Source organism: Patella vulgata, chromosome 7, assembly GCF_932274485.2.
Source record: "Patella vulgata chromosome 7, xgPatVulg1.2, whole genome shotgun sequence".
NCBI lineage: Eukaryota > Metazoa > Mollusca > Gastropoda > Patellidae > Patella > Patella vulgata.
This window is the reverse complement of record NC_065885.2, coordinates 48034828-48056980: the sequence shown is the minus strand read 5'-3', so window position 1 is coordinate 48056980 and position 22153 is coordinate 48034828. Positions and strand designations below refer to the sequence as shown.

General features: G+C 34.0%; 1 protein-coding gene across 2 annotated transcripts; it reads left to right on the top strand.

Moving 5' to 3' along the window:
• The first annotated feature begins 359 nt into the window (after positions 1–359).
• Positions 360–21431, top strand: LOC126826944 (dnaJ homolog subfamily C member 16). Of its 2 annotated transcripts, XM_050556098.1 has the most exons (13): positions 360–549; positions 3812–3878; positions 9237–9433; positions 10285–10418; positions 11588–11772; positions 12428–12688; positions 13333–13463; positions 13584–13776; positions 14996–15187; positions 15535–15602; positions 15857–16012; positions 17431–17595; positions 18488–21431. In XM_050556098.1, exons 1-13 carry the CDS (start codon positions 413–415, stop codon positions 18897–18899), a joined length of 2298 nt encoding a protein of 765 aa, XP_050412055.1. In that variant the 5' UTR covers positions 360–412; the 3' UTR covers positions 18900–21431. The 2 variants fall into 2 exon arrangements, with proteins under 2 accessions (XP_050412055.1, XP_050412056.1); XM_050556099.2 differs by lacking the exons at positions 360–549; positions 3812–3878; positions 9237–9433; ... (3 more) ...; positions 13333–13463; positions 13584–13776 and having other exon boundaries at positions 13820–15187.
• Positions 21432–22153: the final 722 nt, after the last annotated feature.

The window sequence follows — 22153 nt, the reverse complement described above, 5'->3', positions numbered from 1 at the left end:
TCGAAAATAGAGATGTCCTGCAGAAGTACTCTGATAAATTAGATTTGTTTCGAAGGTTATATTAGGATTTTCGGGGAATATATAGAATAGCAATTCATGAAGGTATAGCGGTGTGAGATGATTCATAATTTTCTAAAAAAAAAAGTATAAGTTTATGTCGCCTTCGCCTCTCCTGTGTGTTAAACACGTTTATGGCTGGTTCCCTAACATCACTACATCATAGTCCTGAGTGCAATAATGATACGCACGTCATTATTGAAGAAAGCTGATTGTGTATGGAGAAAATCGAGTGGTCCTGCATGCCTGTGAGATTTGTTCGTAGTTCGTCCAAATCAAAATTTACAGCCAACCAACCGGAAGCGACGCAGAAAATTTGTCAACATTTCATTTGGGTATTTGCAAACCGGCTAAAATGAGGGTTTATTGGGTCTGTACTCTCATTTTTACATCTATTGTTGATTGTAAAGATTTATATGATGTTCTCGGCGTTCATAAAAGTGCAAGTACCCAGGAAATCAAAACAGCTTATAAAAAATTAGCTCGTGAATGGTGAGTAGAGTGCAGCAGTCAGGGGAAACCTCCATTCACATTATATTACTATTACTATTAGGCAGTAGAGTAGGCTACTGTCTGAACCATGATAAATTATAAACGGATTTCTTCGATTGTGAACAAACTACTGTATAATTGTTATTAAAAACTTGCCTATGTGTTTGAAATCACCTCCGGTTGAATAAAATCCACTGCACAATTAAATATCCCAACCAAAACAAAAGTTCTCTCTTGAAAAGTCAATGTTTTTGCTTGTTTGTATTTTCTACTGTGTCCATCACAACATTACACATGTTACGTGATGAGCTAAACCATCTTAATATATTGAAGTGGGCACAGGTTGACAAATTTTGACAATCACGTGTGTTGTAATCAAAACAGCGCACACATTTTCGACCGTTTGAGTTTGGGCAACAAAATAGCAACTGAAGACAAAGACATTGATTTGGAAACAATTGACTGTTAGTCTACTAAATTTTTATATCACCTATTATGCAAATACTCGTAAATATAATATTGTTTATCACCCCATAATTTCACCCCTGTATATATTCGTATGGATACATTGTCTTGTGAATTTCAAAACGAAGCTGGGAATTTACAAAATAATTGTGTAAACGATGACGCACGATTATAAAATTCTGAACAGTTTGTGCACACCGGAAATAATATTCAGAGAGAAATAGAAAGACATGGAACTATCTGCCGATAATTAAACCGATGTGCGGTATGATTAATTGTTGATAATAGTTTTTGGTATTTATATAATAAAAAAACCTATTCAATGATTCACTGGCCTTGGCTATTAATTTTGCCGTGGCAAATGTAATATACATCGGCATTTACCTCAGCTACAGCAGATTGCTGAGGTTAATTGACAGGACTGCTTAAGTTCATCAGGAAATAATAAAAATATTTAAGGGTGAGATTCAAGGTCAGTAAAACAAATGCAGTTCAAAAGAAATAATCCCACCAAACTCTCTAACCAAATAATTAATACAAGCCGGAAACAAAATGGGCGTATTTATGTTTGTAAACCGCCCAAACTCATTACTGGGTCTGAGAGCAATAGCTTATTCATACACAAAATTTGAATTGCCGTAAAAGAGCCAAACACCATTACGATAGACATGCCTTGCTTTTGACCCCCTCATACGAAATGATCTATCCCGATAAGTGACTTAATTAGCTTCCATTTTGGTATTTCTCGGTGTCAAAGTTTGTGATGAGTTCAATTTTACAAGAGAGAACTTTTTTATTCGCTTGGACATATAGTTGTACAATGGATTTTATATAACGGGAGGTAATTTCAATAACACAGGTAAGTTTATAATTAACAAAGTAGAGTAGTTTGTTCATAATTGAAGAAATCCGTTTATAATTTAACACTGTTCAGATAGTAGCATGTCTACCAACCAAATTTTATTTTTTGAGCAATTGCTTTGAAACCTGGCAGAAATAATTGCCCAAATATTAGAATTTCAAAACCGTTTAAATTATTTGAATCGGACTTACTCTTTTTTTAATATTCAGTTTTTAATAATTTTGTTTTTTCGGTCTGAAATCGAAATCTGGTCCAAAAAGTGGCAATTTGACTTCATTCTATAACAGTTTGGTTACTCCTTATTAAATTCACAATTATTCAGATAACAAATTAAACCCCTTCGTCCTTCTCTGTACACAAACTCGGCGCTCGAAATTTACCACGGCAAAGCCATGGTAAAAGCCGACGTACGCAAACCATGTCTGTCACGGCATAATTTATTTTTGTGTTCCGTAGTAGACCCTATCATCCCAAATTAGTTTAAAGAAAGATGTATTGGTATTTTGTTTATTTATACTTAGAAGATGTGTAGGCCTAGGTCTATTCATTTTACAATTATTCTACGGTCTTTATATTTGTTTATTTTCCGTAAATAGGTCACCCAGACCAATTTACGGCACTCCAATGTTAAAGGTTTGAATGTCGTAATTGTCCAACACGTGCCTGCAAATTTTCACGATGTTTTTTATTTTATTTCTTACCTGTGTTGACCGTGGATTTGCTACTGCCCGAGAGTAGGACTAGGAGGACGATGAGAGCTTTCTCAGTTTCTGCCTGACCTGATTCTCATTCCACCGTAATAATAATAATATTCGTGAGACACGTACAACAACTTTACAAACATTGAAACAAGTCAAATAATACAACGTGTTTTAATTATCAATATCTACCAGTTGTCATAATTCGTTGTACTCAAATAAAACACCGTTTTAAGAATCGTTTTAATTTTTAATTTTAAATTAATAAAGTAATATTTGAAAAAAAACCCAACAAAACAACAAATACCGAAAGGTCCTCAACTTATCTATCCAGAGAAACAGAGTGGGGCGGGACAATTTTATGCTCAGTCGGGTGGTGTCAAAAAGTTTTTAGATCCCTGTTTCATTGATGAAAATTAAGTGAATTTGGTAAAATTTGAATATATCAATGGAAATTTGATTTGCACTGAACCAAATACAAAAGGCCGCAGATGCTCTCAAAATACACCAAGAAGGGTTTAATTTTCATAAAAGCCACGCCCCCCCCCTCCCAAATTTTTTTTGCCTTGCTCCGCTCGCCAAATATATTTTTACACCACTCACCAAATCCTGGCTACATCCCTGTGTTTCACTATGACCCTGCAGGCACATTTTCAAGTGTGTGCGCAGGCACACTCAACTTTTATAGAGCCCTGATGTAGAGTCCCTGATGCCTTTTGGCAAGTGATTTTAAAAGCTGTCAATGTAATTCTAAAATACCTTTTTATAACCTAATCTTATCATAAACATTTATTCATCGAATAATTTGTATTCAGATTTTATATCAAGTAATATCAAAATAATAATGCCAGTTGACAAATAATACGAGTATACTTTATTACAAAAAACATCGGTGAACTAATCTAAAATAGTCAACAAACAAAATGAGTAGGCCTACACTTTTTTACAAAAACATCAGTGAGCTAATCTCGGCCGCGACTAGTCAACCATGCTAGTTAATTATTGGGTAAATAAAAGATTTATAAACAATCACCAAGTAAAACTTATTTATTCCATACAGTTAAAGTGTGTATGAGTCAAGAATAACCATTAATTGTGCTGTGGACGACTTAACCAGTGGTTGTGGATGACTTACGTGTAACTGTGGATGAGTTTGCTTGTGGACAACTTAACTGGCTCCCCTATTATCATGCAATATTGTAGGCTACCATTAAATTTTGCTTTTGATTTACTTTAGGCATCCAGATAAAAATGATGATCCTTCTGCAGCAGATAAGTTTACAAAAATAAATGAAGCCTATGAGGTAAATATTACTTAATTGGTTAAGGTACATAAGAGAAATGGGGTTTAACCTCCACTTGACACAAACTAGGTCATTTCGGGACTAACATATGAGTTCAATTTTATTTCAATAATTTGCTTGCGTGTAGGGGTCTTCAGCAGTGGGATGAAACCGGAGGACCCAGAGAAAACCCACGAGGTTGGACAGACGACCCTACTCCTTGTCACGTACAACCAGGGAATTGAAACCCCGCCAGTTGACTCAATGACAGACCGTATGATACAACGCGCGCGTGCTAACCATTCGGCCATCCAACCCCCCTGTTAAGGTACATGTACATGGGTCTACTTATTGTGTGAATGAAGGGATAAGGGAGACAATGGTGTCTTTCTTTCCAGAAAGTATTTACTGCTATCTGAACTAGAGAAATCCTTTTTTATACGCCCACGTTGAAATGTGGTTGTATATTGTAGTCGCCTCCGTTCGTCGGTCGGTCCGGCATCCACAATTGCTTGTGGACGCTCTAGAGCCAAAGTTAATAATATCAGATTGACTTTAAATTTATACACAGTGTTTAAGGTCATGAGATGAAGAAGCCTATTGATGTTCAGCGATTTCTGATAATTACTGCCAGAGTTATGGCCCTCGATCACTTCAAAATATCTTGTGGACGCTCTAGAGGCCAAAGTTAATATTCGATTGACTTTAAATTTATACACAGTGTTTAAGGTCATGAGACGAAGAAGCCTATTGATTTTCAGCAATTTCCGATAATTACTGCAATAATTACTGTATGGCCCTTGATCACTTCAAAATATCTTGTGGATGCTCTAGAGGCTAAAGATAATATCCGATTCACTTTAAATTTATACACAGTGTTTAAGGTCATGAGACGAAAAATCCTATTGATTTTCAACGATTTCCGATAATTACTCCCATAGTTATGCCCTTGATCTTTTGAAAAATCTTGTGACGCTCTAGAGGATAAAGTTATCATCCGATTGACTCAGTTCAGATTGATACACAGAGTTTAAGGTCTTGATACAAACAAGTATATTGATTTTCAATGAATTTTGATAACTTGGAACAGCTAAATCCATGATTTAAATGTTTTGTATACTAAATGTTAGCATGGGGCAGAACTTTATAAAAACCAAACAAATTCTAATGATTTTCTGATAATTACTTAATGAGTTGTTACTCTTCTTAATCAGATTTTAGTATATTACCGAAAAAAGTAAAAATATGCGACAACTCTTGTTGACTGCTCTGACGATTTAGCTGCTGTGGGCATATGTTTCGTTGCCGGGCAACCTATCATTTACTTACATGTATGTATGTAGTTAGTAATTTATCCATGAAATTTATTAAAGAGCACATCAATTGACCTGGCAAAGTTTGCTATACTTGTAGCCAATGGTTACTATATGCACTTTACGACAAGTTCACACCAATCTGATTAAATTTATTCAACATTACCGTTTAAGTATCAGACACCTGCAAACACTTTTCAATTTTTATACGTCAACATTTTCATGTGGACATACATTGTCCGTCCACGATTTGTTTGTGGACATTCTACAGGTCACAATTTTTATCCGATTTTGACAAAACTTGAAATATAGGTTTATATCCCAATGGTCTTTATTGCTTTCATATTGGCATGTATAGGATCTTTGCTTCATGGATTATGGCCCCTGATTGTTCGAAAAAATCAAGAGGTCAGAATTTTGATCCGATTTTAAAGAACGTTAAAATGTGTCATTGTTACACCTTAATGATGGTTGAATTCGAATTTCGTGAAAATCCGACCAAAACTGCCTGACAAAATGGCTGCTCCTTGTACGCAAATAGTATGTAATAACAAGGTTATGGTCTCTCTAGAAGTCACAATTTTTATCCGATTTTGATGAAACTTAAAATGTATGAATATAATCCAAAGATCTTGTTTTTTTGATATTTTCTGCATTAAAAATCTGCATATCAGACTTTAACTTCCTGGATTATGTCCCCAGATTGTCAAAAAATCGCTTTTTTTTTTAAAACTTGTTCTCCATCCATCTATTGCAAAATGTGGGTGTATCTTGCCAGGCAACCGCTGGTTATCAGATTTTGATGAAACTTAGAATGTATATTTATTACCTAAAGATCTTGGTTCCTTTCGATAGTAAGAGTGTAAGTTCCTGGATTATGGCCCCTGATTGTACGAAAACTCATGTTTTTAGTTTTTGGACCCTTTAGAGGCCACAATTTTTATCCGATTTTAAAACCATTCTATTATATCACTGTACACCATAATGATGTTTGAGTAAGAATTTCGTGAAAATCGGACCAAAACTGCATGACAAAATGGCCAATCCCGATAGTGTAAAAGTGTGTAATACATGGATTCCATGTCGGCCATATATGCCGGTCAGGACTGAGGGCTTTTGAAAATCACCGAAACTTGATCATACCCGTAGGTCATTTTGCAAGCCGGAAAAGTAACATATTTTGTGCTAAATCATAAAATCCTCAGACACGACAGAACTCTGTGCTTGTCGTGATGTAAACTGTTGTGTATAATAAAATTCACAGTGTTCAGTAGTCCATAAATGGAAACCACTGCCAAATAATTATCCTTGTGTATATTGCTCTAATCACAATCAATGGAGGATCAACATCAAACAGATTAAAAGCTTAACATTTAATCAGTTTAATTATCCGTGTTTTGTTTTATAATTAGACCTAGTACTGTGTGATCATTCTTAAAACCGAGTTGTTGTCAATTGGATTAAAACACAGATCCTATTTCGTTTCATTTTTTATATACTATTCAAAAAAAGTAGGGGATATTTGATTTTTAAGTGTTATTAAAGTCACCTAATGAAACTGACGAAGAAACAAATGACAAAATGAAATGAAGTTCACATTCATCGATTTATTCCAAATGATCGTTAGACTAAGTAAGGCACAGACTGACCATTATAAGGATAAAATGATACCCGGGGTCAAACAGCAAAGTTACCACAGCATCACAACCAAGTCAGTAACGGGTAAATCCTCCTCTGTTTGCCAAACAAGCATTGATCCGACGTGGCATACTCCTAATGAGACGTCTAAGGTCATTTTGGTCCAGATTGTCCCATTCCTGTTGCAACGCAGCAGTAAGTTCTTGGACATTGGCAGGACGTTGTTGACGTTGACGTAACCTCTGTCCAAGCATGTCCCAGACATGCTCGATGGGGGAGAGGTCGGGACTCAGTGCTGGCCAAGGTAATGTGGTGATGTTCTGTTGTTGGAGGTAACCTGTAACGATCCTGGCCCTGTGACATCTTGCGTTGTCATCCTGGAAGATGAAACGACGGCCATGACGTCGTGCGAACGGCACAACATGGGCTGCCAAGATGTTGTCCCGGTAGTACTGGCCTGTAACACGCCCTGCAACAACATGTAAAGCCGTTCTTCCAGCAACAGTGATGCCTCCCCACACCATAACAGAACCACCCCCAAATCGATCATGTCTGATGACGTTAACGTCTTGGAAGCGCTCGTTTCGACGACGCCACACCCTCCTACATCTGTCCAAAAAATCAACAGTGAACCTTGACTCATCTGAAAACATCACATTGCTCCAGGGTCGATTATCCCAGTGTTGACGATCCCTACACCAACGACGTCTTGCCTGAATGTGATGATCTCTCAAACAAGGGATCACGCGAGGACGTCGGGCCCGAAGTTGACCCCTATGCAGTCGATTCCGAATCGTCTGGCCACTCACTCTCACACCAGTGTCTGTTTGAAGACGAGCACTGATCTGATTTGCTGTGATGACACGATTTCTCAAGGCCAAGGTACGGATAAATCGATCCTGGGCTTGAGTTGTCGCCCTTGGTCGACCTGAGCGTGGTCTGTCCTGTACAGATTGTGTATCACGGTATCTGGACCATAGCCTGCTTATGACAGACTGAGAAACATTCATCGTCCGCGCCACAACCGCCTGTGTTGTGCCGATCTGTAGCATGCCAAGGGCACGTAACCTTTCATTTTGGGTAAGCCGACGCATATCAAAATTTGTTTTCTGGTCACTAAAACAATTAAACTGATGTTTCCACCCTGGAATTCAATGCCACAATGACTGTAACATTCAAAGTCAGAGTCGTGCAAATCTTGGGTTGGACCCCCATGATGATCTCAAGCATCACCTGCATTCCATGCGGTAGCTATTGGTGCGTTTGGGCGTCACATGTAACTGGAAATGTTTCTTCTGTTAGGTTCTATAGTGACTTTTTTCGTAGTCATTTGCATATTTTAGTATTATGCCCCCAAAATCAAATATCCCCTACTTTTTTTGAATAGTATAGTTAAGAATTTCTTTTTACCTGTCTTTACTACACAGGATCTGGAAGTGTTGTTATATAACCCGTAGTAGGACGTTAAACCCCATTTCATTTCATTTCATTTATATAACCCGCGTTGTGGATTATGTGAGGGATTAGCCAATGAAACGGTCTGTTACAGCGAGTTTTTGGCGTGAGGTGCACGGAACTGTGGATAACCCACTGGAAACATCAACGCTGATTTATAATCAAAAGTCTTGACGTCATAGCCTGAATAGGATCTAAAGCCGCTTGTATGACCTCTGACGCGACCTTCCACTACAACCAGTCAAATCTTCAAGTAGTACTAGTAGAGGCCATCAAAAGTATAAAAACGAAACAAATATAGATCTGTGTTTTGATCAGATTGCAAAGTTGTGGACCCTCTATGGGTCACAATTTTAAGATATATGTATATACTATATACCCTAAAGATCTTGGTTCCTTTCGATATTCGCGCATATTTGACTGTAAATTTTCGGATTATGGCCCCTGATTGTACAAAAAATCGTGTTTTAGTTTGTGGACCCTCTACAGGTCACAATTTTTATCTGATTTTAAAAAACTTTTAATGATATCACCATTATACCATAAGGAAGGATGAATACCAATTTCATGAAAATCGAACCGAAACTGCCTGACAAAATGGGCACTCCCGATATTCAAACACTGTAAAAGTGTGTAATACCAAAGTTGTGGACCCTCTATAGGTCACAAATTTTATCCGATTTTGATGAAACTTAAAATCTATGTTTATATCACAAAGATCTTGGTTCCTTTCGATATTCACACATATGAAACTTTAACTTCCTGGATTATGACCCCTGATCACTTGCAAAGTGTGGACATATCTTGCCTGACAACTGCTGGTTTTTCATCCTGTGAAATTTTGATACCAAATAATAGTTTTGTAACCTTCAAATAATTATATTAGTGAGATTCTTTAGAATGATTTTAGGTTTTGATTGGTCATTTTATCTTAAAAGGTTTATGAAATATTTTGGAATGTTAATGTTTTTAGACTTTAGGAAGTAAAGACAAAAGAGCTGCCTATGATAATTTTGGGCATACAGCTGGATATCAAGAACCTCGAGGACGACCTTTTCATCATCCTGGATTCTCACCTTTTGATGATTTCTTTGCTGGTGGAGGAGGATTTAAGTTTAATTTTGGAGGGGGTGGGGAATCTACCCTTGGAAAATACAAAATAACACTGAGGTTTGTGTGACAACTAAGATTCATCAAATATCATTATTTGACTTTGATTATTTTGAAACCATGTAAATCTCGAATCTGTTGTAAAATGTCCATCTTTATCAAACCATTTATATTTTGTCATTTTATTGTCCCCCGCCTTTCAAAGAGATGAGGTAGAATGTTCAAAATTGGTGTAGGTGTCTTATTACATGAATGCCTTGACATAGTTCATTCATGCGCATTTTCCACTAAGATTAAGCAGAGATGAGCAATTTGATTGGTCGAGACTTTGGAATACGATAACTTTGGTTCTAATTGGTTGAGCGCGATGAAACTATGAGTATAGATTCATTATATCAATACATTGACTAAGTTCGATGATGAGAATTTTCTGCTTAGGCTAAGTAGCGATATGTAATTTGATTGGTCAAGACTTTGGAACATAAAAATTCTGCTTTTATTTGAGGTGTAGATGTTCTTGACTGAGTTCAATGATTAATATTTCACATTAAAGCTAAGAAGAGCTAAGCAATTTCTTTCGTCGATGCTTTGAGACAAAATAACTTTGATTCTAACTGATGGAGAGAGATGAAACTTAGTGTATAGTTTCACTCACTACCAGGTACATGTACCTCAAAACCTGATACTCGATACTTTTGAAAAAGATCAATGTGCAATTAATTAATAAGTATCATCAGTCACTCATCGTTTTTTTTTTTATTTTGCTGGGGGACATCAGCCTCACTGTTGACCTGTTTACCATTAAGATAGATGTACTATACTAATGAATACTTATGATGTCCTTTAAAATTTAGAAATTTGTCTTTTATAAATATATTATAATACCTCTGATTTATTTTATTTTTTTCAAGAAAATATGAAAGCATTATTGTACCAGAAAGTCATCAAAAGCCATGTTTTATATATGTGTACAGTGATTTCTGTTTTAACTGCATGAGAGTAGAACCATTGATAGAAAAAATAATTGTAGAGTTAGAAAACATAGGTATGTATGACTAGTCTGGTATTTTGCTAGAATTTAGTTTAAAGACACATCTCTCTAATCAATATATCAATCTTACTCAGTCTTATTCTGTCAAATTATAACCACAAACAATAAGATAAACATTCTTGTGCTTTATTGAATTCATAATTACAATATATGAAGTACTTAAATCCACAAGAATGATGGTAAATTAGATTGAATAAATCTACACAACTATTTGCATCATTGCTTTGTAAAACAAGGTGTATTTTTTATCTCAGTCAGTCAGTGTCTATAAAAAGCATCTCAAAATATTTTCAACGTATGAATACAAAGGTCAATTTGATTCTTCCCTTTCAATGAAATGTTATATTTCAACAAATTTTTTAAAAGATAAGCTGAGTTTAGAGATATATGTGTGTTTTTCAATTTGTTCTTCATATTTTACTGAAATATTGCCACTAGCTCGTACTTAGTGCAATATGACAGAAGTTAAAGGGCCAATCCTGATTATATTTTGGGGAATAAAACTGCTTAATTTTGTGTTCAAATCCTCTACCTTAGGGCTGAGCAACGAACTTAATAGGTGACATGTTTTTAAACAACTTAAACCCGTCAGTCTTCATCTGGAAATGGAAACCAACGCCCCAAGCGGTATCTTGATAAAACCAGACTTCTGTTTTATAAAGATAACGTGTGGGTGAAATATAACGTTCGTTACCAAGTACAGCATGTGGGTCATGCACTGTATAGACCTATAAAGGAACAGCAATAGATTACCAGGTCACCCAACAAAAAAAATGACCCCAAATCTTAAAAGGGTTACGTGTCTGGATAAGCGGTTTTGACGTTCACGTCCAAATGACTCGATATTTTGAGCTGAAATTTTGAGGCAAGGTAAATACACCATTCCTCTATATTTTGGCACTTAAATTTCATACGTACACAGACTTTTATTTCTGAGACTATGTTAAAATCGTGATGGTCCCTTTAAAGTGACTTGACATAGCATGAAAATGGTGAGAACTATATTTTTATAGATATGTTGTTATCATCAATTTAAGCGTCTAATTGAAATAAAATTCTAGTAAAAGCCCCACCTAAAAATTAGGGAAGGGGAGGGGGGGCAAATTAAAGGTTCAAGAAAATTCACAGATTGTCAGATATACGATTGTTTTCATGTTTTATAGGTATGTGTGTTGGAACATTCCATGCTAGAGATAGTGCTAGTTTAACATCTCATCTTAGGATACATCAAGTACCTACTATATTAGCTGTCGTGAATGGTAGACCTACCTATTATAATGATCATGTCAGTATGCAGATATTAAGAAACTTTGTGAGAAAACTGTTCCCTAGAAGTACCTTGACTGAGGTATGTATATTATGATAGTTTTGTGTGATGCAATGATTGAAAATATAACATTGATAACAATATTAGATATACATGTACATTCAAAATGCTAAAGAAATATTACACAAGCAGTGTGTAATTAGAAAAGATTGACATTTGTAATTGAAAGTACCATTGATAGAACAGTCGTAAATTTCAGCTGAATTAAGTATGCAAATTTGACATGTATTACAAAGATAGGACCTATGAATCTTGTCTGGAAATCTCTATTCAGAATATTGAACCTTTTGGAAATAAACGTAAATATTTTTTAACATGGTTATACATTACCTCTACTATTGTTTATGATTAGAAATATGAATGTTAGACTATAGTAAGCTTATTGAACAGATTTTCTGGACATTAGAGCTGTGATACAAAAAAAACCTTGTAAAAATCACATGTGTTAAATATTACAGATCTTCGAATAGTTAAATAGGAGTATGACATTAGTTTATTTAATCTTCCTTAACATTACAACATGTTATTCAAAAAATGACTTGGTAAAGTGTGAACAGATATTTTACCCTTTGTTATTCCTTATAGATATTACTGAACTGTTCTAGCCCCAGTAATACCATGTGATGAAGTAATTTAATATATGCCATTTCTTAAAGTGTTGTTATATACATTACAGGTAACAGATTCAAATTATGAGAAGTTTTTAATGGGTTGGACAGATAACAGAGTACGTGGAATATTCTTCAGTCAAAAAGAGGAACCATCAGCAAGATTTTTAGCCCCAGCTTATCAGTACAGAGAACGTGTAGCATTTGGTTATATTGCAACTCACAGTAATAAAGCCATCATATTGATGAATAAGTTTAATATAAATAGAAACAGGGATACATTGTTACTGTTTAATGAAGATATATCTAGTCCTGTTGCAACAGCTTCTGTAAGTTGAAATACTGTATATATAATATTTATTATTACTCATCTACGATGTCCAGTAAAAACATAAACATCACAATGCAAGTAACGGTTCAATTATTAATAATAATTAGTTAATATAATTTGTAGTTTTGGGTAATATCAATAATTTAAGTAATGGGATATAAACAAGATTTGTCAGACAATAAAGGGATCAACTAAAAAAACTAAAGAGATATTGTGTGAGGAAATAGAGAGAGAGAGAAATGGGGTTTAACGTCCACTCGACACAAACTAGGTTATTTTGGGACTATCATATGGTTTAATTTTATTTCAATAATTTGCTTGAGCATAGAGGTCTTTAGCAGTGGGAGGAAAGCGGAGGACCCGGAGAAAACCCATGAGGTTGGACAGGCGACCCTACTCATTTTCACGTACAACCGGGGATTCGAAACCATGCCAGTTGACTCAAGGATGGGCTTTTCGATACAGCGCGGATGCGCTAACCATTCGGCCATCCACACCCCCGTGTGAGGAAATATTGTTGACTGAAATGGTTATGTGGTGTCTTAAGTGTGTGTGTAAAATAGCTTTATTTAACGTCCCTTCCACCGAAGTGATATTACCTACAAGATGTTTTAAGAAATGCCTTTCAACTATATATTGTAGATGCAACAGATGTCAAGAAAGACTATAGATGAATTAATAGATAGAAATCTTTATTTACAACTTCCTCGTCTGTCATCACAACCTATCTTTGAAAAACTTTGCCCAGAAGAACCGAGAAGAAAGAATCGACAGTAAGTATCGAGTACAATGTGAGTCAGTGAAGGTGTTTCAGATAGCGTTTTATTCTTAAAAATGGTGAACTGAAAAATCTTCATTAGAATTAAGTAATGTGTAGTGTATTTCAATTTCAGGTTTTGTGTGGTGTTGATAACTGAGAAGAAAGCAGAATATGATAATCATAGAACATTATTTAGAAACTTTGCTACCTCATCCAAGTTTCCACCACAACGTGTCAAGTTTACTTACATGTATAAAGACACACAAGATAGATTTATATCAGCATTGACTAGAGGAAATAAAACACGGTCAAATAATATTTTAGAGGTGAATAAAACATGATCTAGATGTAAATAAAACACAATCTAAAGGTAGAGAAAGTACAATTTAATGATATACTAGAGGTAAATAAAACATGATCTAGAGGTAAATAAAACACAATTTAATGATCTAGAGGTGAATAAGTAAAACACGATCTAGTGATAAACTAAACATAAATAAAACACAAACTTGTGGTAGATAAAACACAATCTAATAATACACTAAACATAATAAAACCCAAACTTGTGGTAAAACACAATCTAATAAAACACTAAATGTAAATAAAACACGAACTTGTGGTAGAAAAAAATACAGTCTAATGATACACTAAATGTTTAACAACACACGATCTTGTGGTAGATAAAAAATGGTCTCATGATACACTAGACGTAAAACAGGACCTAGTGATATACTGAACGTAAAAAAAACATGATCTAATGATAAACTAGAGGTAGATAAACATGATCTAATGGTATACTACTAGAGGTAGGTAAGCATGATCTAATGGTATACTACTAGAGGTAGGTAATCATGATCTAATGATATACTAGAGGTAGGTAAGCATGATCTAATGGTATACTACTAGAGGTAGGTAAACATGATCTAATGGTATACTACTAGAGGTAGGTAAGCATGATCTGATGATAAATGGTACTCAATACCTGATCTAAATGATATACTAGAGCTAGGGAGAAGGTGATCTTAAATGATATACAGAAATGAAATGGGGTTTAATATCCTACTGTTCTGCTGTGAATTGGGCTAATGAAGATGAGCATACGCCTTACAGTGTGATATGAGGGAAATTTTGACCAGACAGCGGCACTACGACCTACTCTTATATCAAATTCCAACTGTCAAGGGATCTTTTACGTGCATGCCAACGTGTACATGGGACCTCAGTTTTTTATCCCATCCGAACGACTAGACAGCTGTCCATGTCAGGTCCTTCGTCCTGCATCACTGACAAGGGGGAACCACGCCGTAAAATCTGGATGAACTTTCTCGTCCAATGCAGGGATCGAACACCCGACCTCCAGGCTAGTGAGCCAGCGTCTTACCCACTTAGCCACCGTGGCTCCCTAAATGATATACTAAAGGTAGGTATATGAATATGATATAATATTACAATACTGTGAATAAAGAACAATCTTAATTCTATTTGCTTTACCAGCAATATTAACAAGGTGAATGCTATATTTGATGTGTTTTTATCTTGTAACAGGTGGCTATTATTTGGAGAATGGATACAAGGAAACTAAATTATGAGTTTCTGGAGGCTGGTTGGAATATAGATGAAAATTCTATAGGATTAAGTCGTAAAAGTTTAGAGAATCGACTACATGAGCTATTAAGTAATGAACATTTCTTACCATATAAAGCTGTAATACCAGAGGTTTACAATGAACATACTTTGGTAAGGTTTTAACATTATTTTATGTAATTTGTCCAAGGACAGTAATATATAAAAACACAATGCTCAGAGATGTCAAAATTTGATATATTATAAAGCTACACAATCTGAAATGGACACCAAATTTAGACAGCCACACCCATATACTGTACCTCCCAAAAGAAAATATCAACCTCAATTTCTAAAAAAACTTTTGCCAACCAGAATAGACCTACTTCAATTTACCAAATTAACCCCTGGTTCCCCTATTAGTGATACTTATATTTAAAAACCCTAGCAATATGATTTTTTTTCGAAAGTAAAAAGTCAGTTCAGTTGAAAGTTTTAATGTGAATTATATTTAATTGTAGGATTTATTAACAAGAATTGTGTATAAGATTATAGATTGGTCAGAAAGGATTTATTGGTTTTTATGTGGGTAAGTTGTAAAAAAATTACCCCTCCATTGAAAATAGGAAGAAAATTGCAGATGACCAGAAGTCCTCTCGGTATTATTTATAATGCCTTTGAAAATGTTTTGTAGAAATTTGACCTTTTCTTGCATTTAAGAAATATTTACTATTTTTTGACATATAAATTACATGTACATGTATGTTCAAATTCAGATATGCAAATTGTCAAAAGCCAAGGGTATATTTTCCACCAATTATTTTCTCCATTTTGTTTTTACAGATATGATACAATGACATGGACCAGTGTTTTACTTACTCTGGTTTTTATTGCTCTTATGGGATTTTTTATGCATAAATTAACAAGTATTGAGGCTGAACAGGTCAAGAAGAAAATGGCAGACAGCAAAAGAAATGTACAAAAACGACCTCCTTCAAGGTTAGTATCCTGTTAATATTAGATTCATTGTCACATTTTGAAGCACTGATTTAAGTATACAGTTGCATTGACTATGTTCAAATAAGATTATATATAAAATCAAACTGAAATATATATATAGATTGTTTAAGATTTATTACTAATCATACACATTGCAGCCTGTATTAGTTTTCAAAAAGTTCTCTGAATGTTCATGTGAAATGTTTGTCTTTAAACTGGCCAGTGCTCACATTTTTATTAATCAGAGTGTCCTTAGGTTTTTTTTTGGTTTTTTTTTCAATATGATAATCCTATGAAATTGGAGTCAACTCACTATTTTCAGTTATGAAAGTTTGTGAACACGATAAGACAAAAGCTAGTTAATGGAACGTTTTAAAACTGTATGGGATTGTTTATTTGACCCTGAATATAAATAAGGAAGAACTTTTGATTTTCAGAATTTTCATATCTTAAAGTTCACATTTATGAAGTTAATGTTTTGAAGTTAATCAGTTTTTCATTGGTTGTTTAGCATAGTTGTTACGAACATACATATGTAAGCAGTGTGAATATCCTAATTGTAAGACTAGTTAATAAACGTATATTAAGGAGACTTTTGAACTTGGTCAATATTTCATCTGTTAAGTTGTTATGTGTTGTTTTGAAACTTATTCTTGTCACCTACATATTGGAGCCATGGTGGCTCAGTAAGACGTTGGCTCGCTAAATTGGAGGTTCAGTGTTCGATCCCTGCTTTTGCCACGAAAGTTCTTCATGATTTTCCGGTGTGGTTCCCCCCCGTCCGTGGTGCAGGACGGAGGGCCTGGCAAGGGACAATGCATAGTGTTTCGGATGTGATGAAAACCTGAGGTCTTATGTGTTATAATGAAGACTATGAATACAGTAGTTGATGAGATCAGGTGTTTATTGCTGGGCTTCATACAGGAGAATATTATTATAATTATACTATTATTAAGGTTATCACATGCATATTGTATAATACGTAACATCCTTCTTCTTTTTTTAGAAAACTATTAGTTACTGTAATTTATAATTAGTGGTTTATGAACAAATCACCTAAAATGGACCAGTTATGTCATTGTGATTTGATAGTTATCTTGTTGGCTTGTCTTTGAGATTTGTTATGTGGTCGGGCGTTGAAATTAGTAGATCAGATTATTCTAAAGGATTTTTGAAGCACTGTAATAAAAATCATTATATCTTGAATATATTTTAAAGTTAAGCTATCTAGAAATATTTTATTTCATTTTATTGTCATTTTCGTAATTGTCAAGCGAACAAAATATGAGACAATTATCTGTGGTTCAAACTGACAATTTTAGACAAACAGCTGTTTTATAGTTTTTTAACTTTAAATACACATACTTACGACTTTTACCTTAATAAACACATATAACTCCTTTTATTTAATGTTTCAGTTCAGCAGATAATCAAACAATACACATATATGAATTGAGATATGATACATATTCAAACCTTGTCAAAGAAGCGGACACTGGTCTCACATTTATTATTTGTGCAAATGAAGAATTCAAAAAAACTCTTCTTTGGAAATTTGCAGAAATAATGCAACCATATTCAAGGTAATATTATTAATTGTTAGTCAGTAATAATAATTTGTTTAAAGGTTATATTATATGTAATGCAGAATAGAATCATTTTCTTTTGTTGGTCTGTGATTCAAATGAAATTCATTCTAAATACAATATGATAAAATGTACATAACAAATTTCACATTCAGATACCCTTATCTACTAAACATGTAATACTCAGTCAAAGGTCTAGAATATAATTAAAATACAATTTTTACCATCCGCCTTTCGAAGAAAGCAGGAAGCTTAGCTATTAAAATGGGTCTGTCTGTACCTCTGTCCGACACACTTTTTGGGACACAATAACTCTCCTTCTAATTGAGTTAGAATGTTCAAACTTGGTGTAGGTGTTTATTAGGGGCATGCCTTGATGGAGTTTGAAGCAGAGATAAGCAATTTGATTGGTTGAGACCATGGAACATGATAATTCTGGTTCTAATTGGGTGAGAGCGATGAAACTCGGAGTATAGATTCGTCAATACCTTGACGAAGTTTGATGTGAGAATTTTCTGCTTAAGCTAACTAGTGGTTATCAATTTGATTGGTCAAGACTTTGGAACATAACAACTCTGCTTTTAATTGCAGTAGAATGTTTAAACTTGATGTAGATGTTCATTAGTTGAATGTCTTGACTGAGTTCAATGATTAACATTTCCCGCTAAAGCTAAGCAATTTCATTGGTCGATGCTTTGGGGCAAGATGACATTGACTAAGTTTGACCTGAACATCTTATGTTTAGACTAAGCAATAATCAGTTTGAGTGCTCAATACTCTCACCTTAAAAGGACATAATTATTGGTAAAAAAAATTATTGAAAAGTAATTTTCCATTTTACTATACATGTACCCATGAAAATTTACCTGAGTTATATTTGTTTTTCTAGGTACAGTGCCTTGACCTTTGGTTTCTTACAACTAGAATATTATATAAGTTGGTATCAGTCTTTATTAGAAACAAGTATGGACAATAAAGTGAAACTAAACAAAATTAAAATTAATAACTGTGTTGGTACAGTGTTGGCTATTAATGGCTATAGAAAATATTATTATCTTTATCATCCAAAGAAAACACGAAAGTTTTTGAGAAAGAAGAATAATGTTGGTCAGGCAATGGGATTACTTGACTCTGATGATGAAAGTAGCGAGGATGAAAGACAAATAGATATTGAATCTCATGATCAGAAGGTTATGTGTGTACAAGAAATGTTAGATGGTTTAACTATATGGATGGATAGAGTTTTTGATGGGTCCATTCGTAAAGTTAGAATAAATGAATGGCCTGAAATGACATATTAATATTCAACATTTGTCTTTTATTAATGATTATTTTATGATTGTAGTTGTGATATGCATGCATTTATATTATTAGGGTTGCAGCCATACTCTATATCTGCATTCCCAGAATTCCTTTTTTTTTTCCAGCATTTTTAAATTTTTTCTGGGATGTCATGTAGGAGTAAAGATTAACCCAGAAAGTAGGAGAGATTATTTCCTGTCATGATTTAATAATAATGATAAAATTTATATTGTGCATCAATTCATCCCACTTGGGGATGGTCTAGGCGCATTAATTGTTCACATGGGTTAATTATAGTGACTAAACAGCCAGGTTTTCACACTTGATTTGAAGATAGACAAATGGCAGCAAATTCCATAGAATTGATGCATTGTACTGAAAAGTCCTTGAACCAAATTTCTTCATGTTATAAACTAGTACATCTAACAATAGTTTACTCTTGGATCTCTCTGACCTTTTTGGTTGGTAGTGATTCAAGAGATTCTCAAGATATCTTTGTGCTGTTTTATTTAATGTGTTAAAATTTTAAAGTTAATTCTCTCGCGCACTCGGAGACAGTGAAGATTATTTAAGATGGGAGTGATGTGTGATTTAGGACTGGATAATAATCGTGTGATGAGGGTCTCTGTGTGGTGCAGTCCCCCTGCACTTACTATTAGACAAATCACTACAAGGGTCAAATAGTTCGATGAAATGTCATTCTTTTTCTTTTACTGCTGTGGGATTTACTTAAAATAAAATAGGAAAACAAAATCTACATTAATTGTAAATAGAGGTATAAGTTTTATGGTTATTGGAATATTGTAAGAGTGCAGTACCCTGGGTGTTACAATTTCAACATTTTGTCAGTAATCCTTGGACACAGACATGCTCAGATAAACAGGCATTATGCAAGAGCTAAATCTGCCTATTGCAGGACTTTCTTTAGGCCTTAAATGTGTAAATTATTAATTAGACATTAATTAACTTACCAAAACCATAGTCAACTCTTGATGCCATCGGATGCCAGAGATTTTCAACAGATTTAAATATGATTGACAGTTAATGATTTAATTTAAAAATGGATAATCGAGACATTGTTTATTATTTTAACAATGGTAGCAATGACAATCAATGATACACTTTTCTTCTAAGGGCGATAAGTGAAGTAATTTGACTGAAATTTTTTACATATTCTCTTTTCATTATCTATTTTTTTTAACTATTATAACAAGAACTGTCAGCTCTTTAATTAACTCATCTTACATAATGGCTCTTTAATTATGTTATTCTGTATAAATCTGATGAAGATTATCTATTTATATACCGGTAGCCTGATAACTTTTTGTCTCTTATCGTCATATGAGGGATTCTTCCAAACAACAAAATTGTGGAGGTTGAATCTCTAAAATGGATATCAGTCGTAAAGTTGTTCAGTTCTGTTGAGTACGGTATATAATGTATGCATTTAAATTGTCATTAAAAGTTTGTAATTTGTATTTGTTTTCTAACATTGTAACCCTAGCTTAATTTATGATATTTATGTCTGATATTAAATTAGTGTTATACTTTTCATTGTTTATGGTTTACAAAAAAATTCTACTGCCATAAGAACAAGTACCGGGTATTAAATACTTTTAAGGTGATAATGAATTCTAGAGTGGCTGAACTCAAACAAGCATAATATATTTTGTATATCAATAAGTAACATATATGCATGTATAATGAACAAACAGGTGTTCCATATGTACAGTTTCTGAACATAATATATGGGTGTAACCTACATTGGTGGAAAGGCAACTTTAAGAATACTTAAAAATCATCATTATTCTAAATTCTAAAAACATTTGATAGGGACATTATATTACACCTTTTGAATTGTCTGTCTGTTTATGTTTTCTTGAGTATGATGTCTTGTCCGTGTAAATTTTGTATGGTGCAGTCCTCCTGCACTTACTAATAGAATATATTAATAGATTGATAGTTATGAGGTACCACAGTTGAGTGAATAAATACTAGCAACTTGTATTTGCATATAAGGTTATAAAATATAATTTAAAATTTAGATATGTATTGTAACAATTTATTGATAATGAATGTATAATTAAACAGTTGGAGTGATATGTTATATTGATCTCGTTTTATTATATTATTTTAGTGAATACATGTGCAATATATAATAGAATTCATGTAAATCCATCAATGTAAATAATATATGTATTTATAACCTTCAATTACATAAAGCAGCATGTCTCAATTTCATATTTTATTCCATGTAATTGCTTTGAAAAAAGTTTGTTTTACTTGAAACCATAAGTTGGTTGAGATACTTCATGTGTAGTGATTTTTACCCATGTAGCTGTGAAGTAGTGATGATTCTTAACACAGGATAACACTTCTCACATATTTCTGGAGTCAAGTTTACAATATTCGGTGGAATTTGTCTTCTCGACATCAATTAATAGTTACCATTTCACATGTTGTCTTGTGGTAAGTCTACCATCTGATGAAACGTATTCATTTTGATATTGGGATTAAAAAAAAAAAATATTTGTGTTGCATTTTGTTTGTTCTCAGTGGATATTGGTGTGCAGTGTTCTTATATCAATGACTATTTGTCAGATTGGCACATGGATAGCTTAAAGAGTCCCACATTTCACTGTGATTCAAATACCAAAATTTAAGAAGTAGGCCTAGTCTGTTGATCATGTCTGAAACTTCCAGTGCAAAATATCAAAAATGATAACCAAGATTACATATGTATATATTATTATATGCAGCGACAACCACACTATGGCAAACTTACAGAGCTTCCTATAGTTGCACACCAATGGGATAAATATTTCATTGTACTGCACTCAGAATTAAATAGCATTTTTCAATCAAATATATCTAGAACTTTCTTTTTAAATATTATAAATGTGAGGAAGATTACCTGAAAATGTTAAGAAGGAATTTTCATATAATTTATGTAATACTTGATGTATTTGTTTTACTTGTAATGATTTGATAAATAAAAGTTTAAAAACAAATTGAAATATTTTGATATAACTATATAACATACAAATGGCCGTGTAGGTGGGGGGTTGGATGGCCGAATGGTTAGCACATGCACGCTGTATCATAAGGTCTGTCATTGAGTCAACTGGTGTGGTTTTGATTCTCCGGTTGTAAGTGACAAGGAGTAGAGTCGCCTGTCCAATCTTGTGGGTTTTCTCCAGCTAAAGACCCCTGTGCGCAAACGAATTATTGAAATAAAATTGAACCATATGTT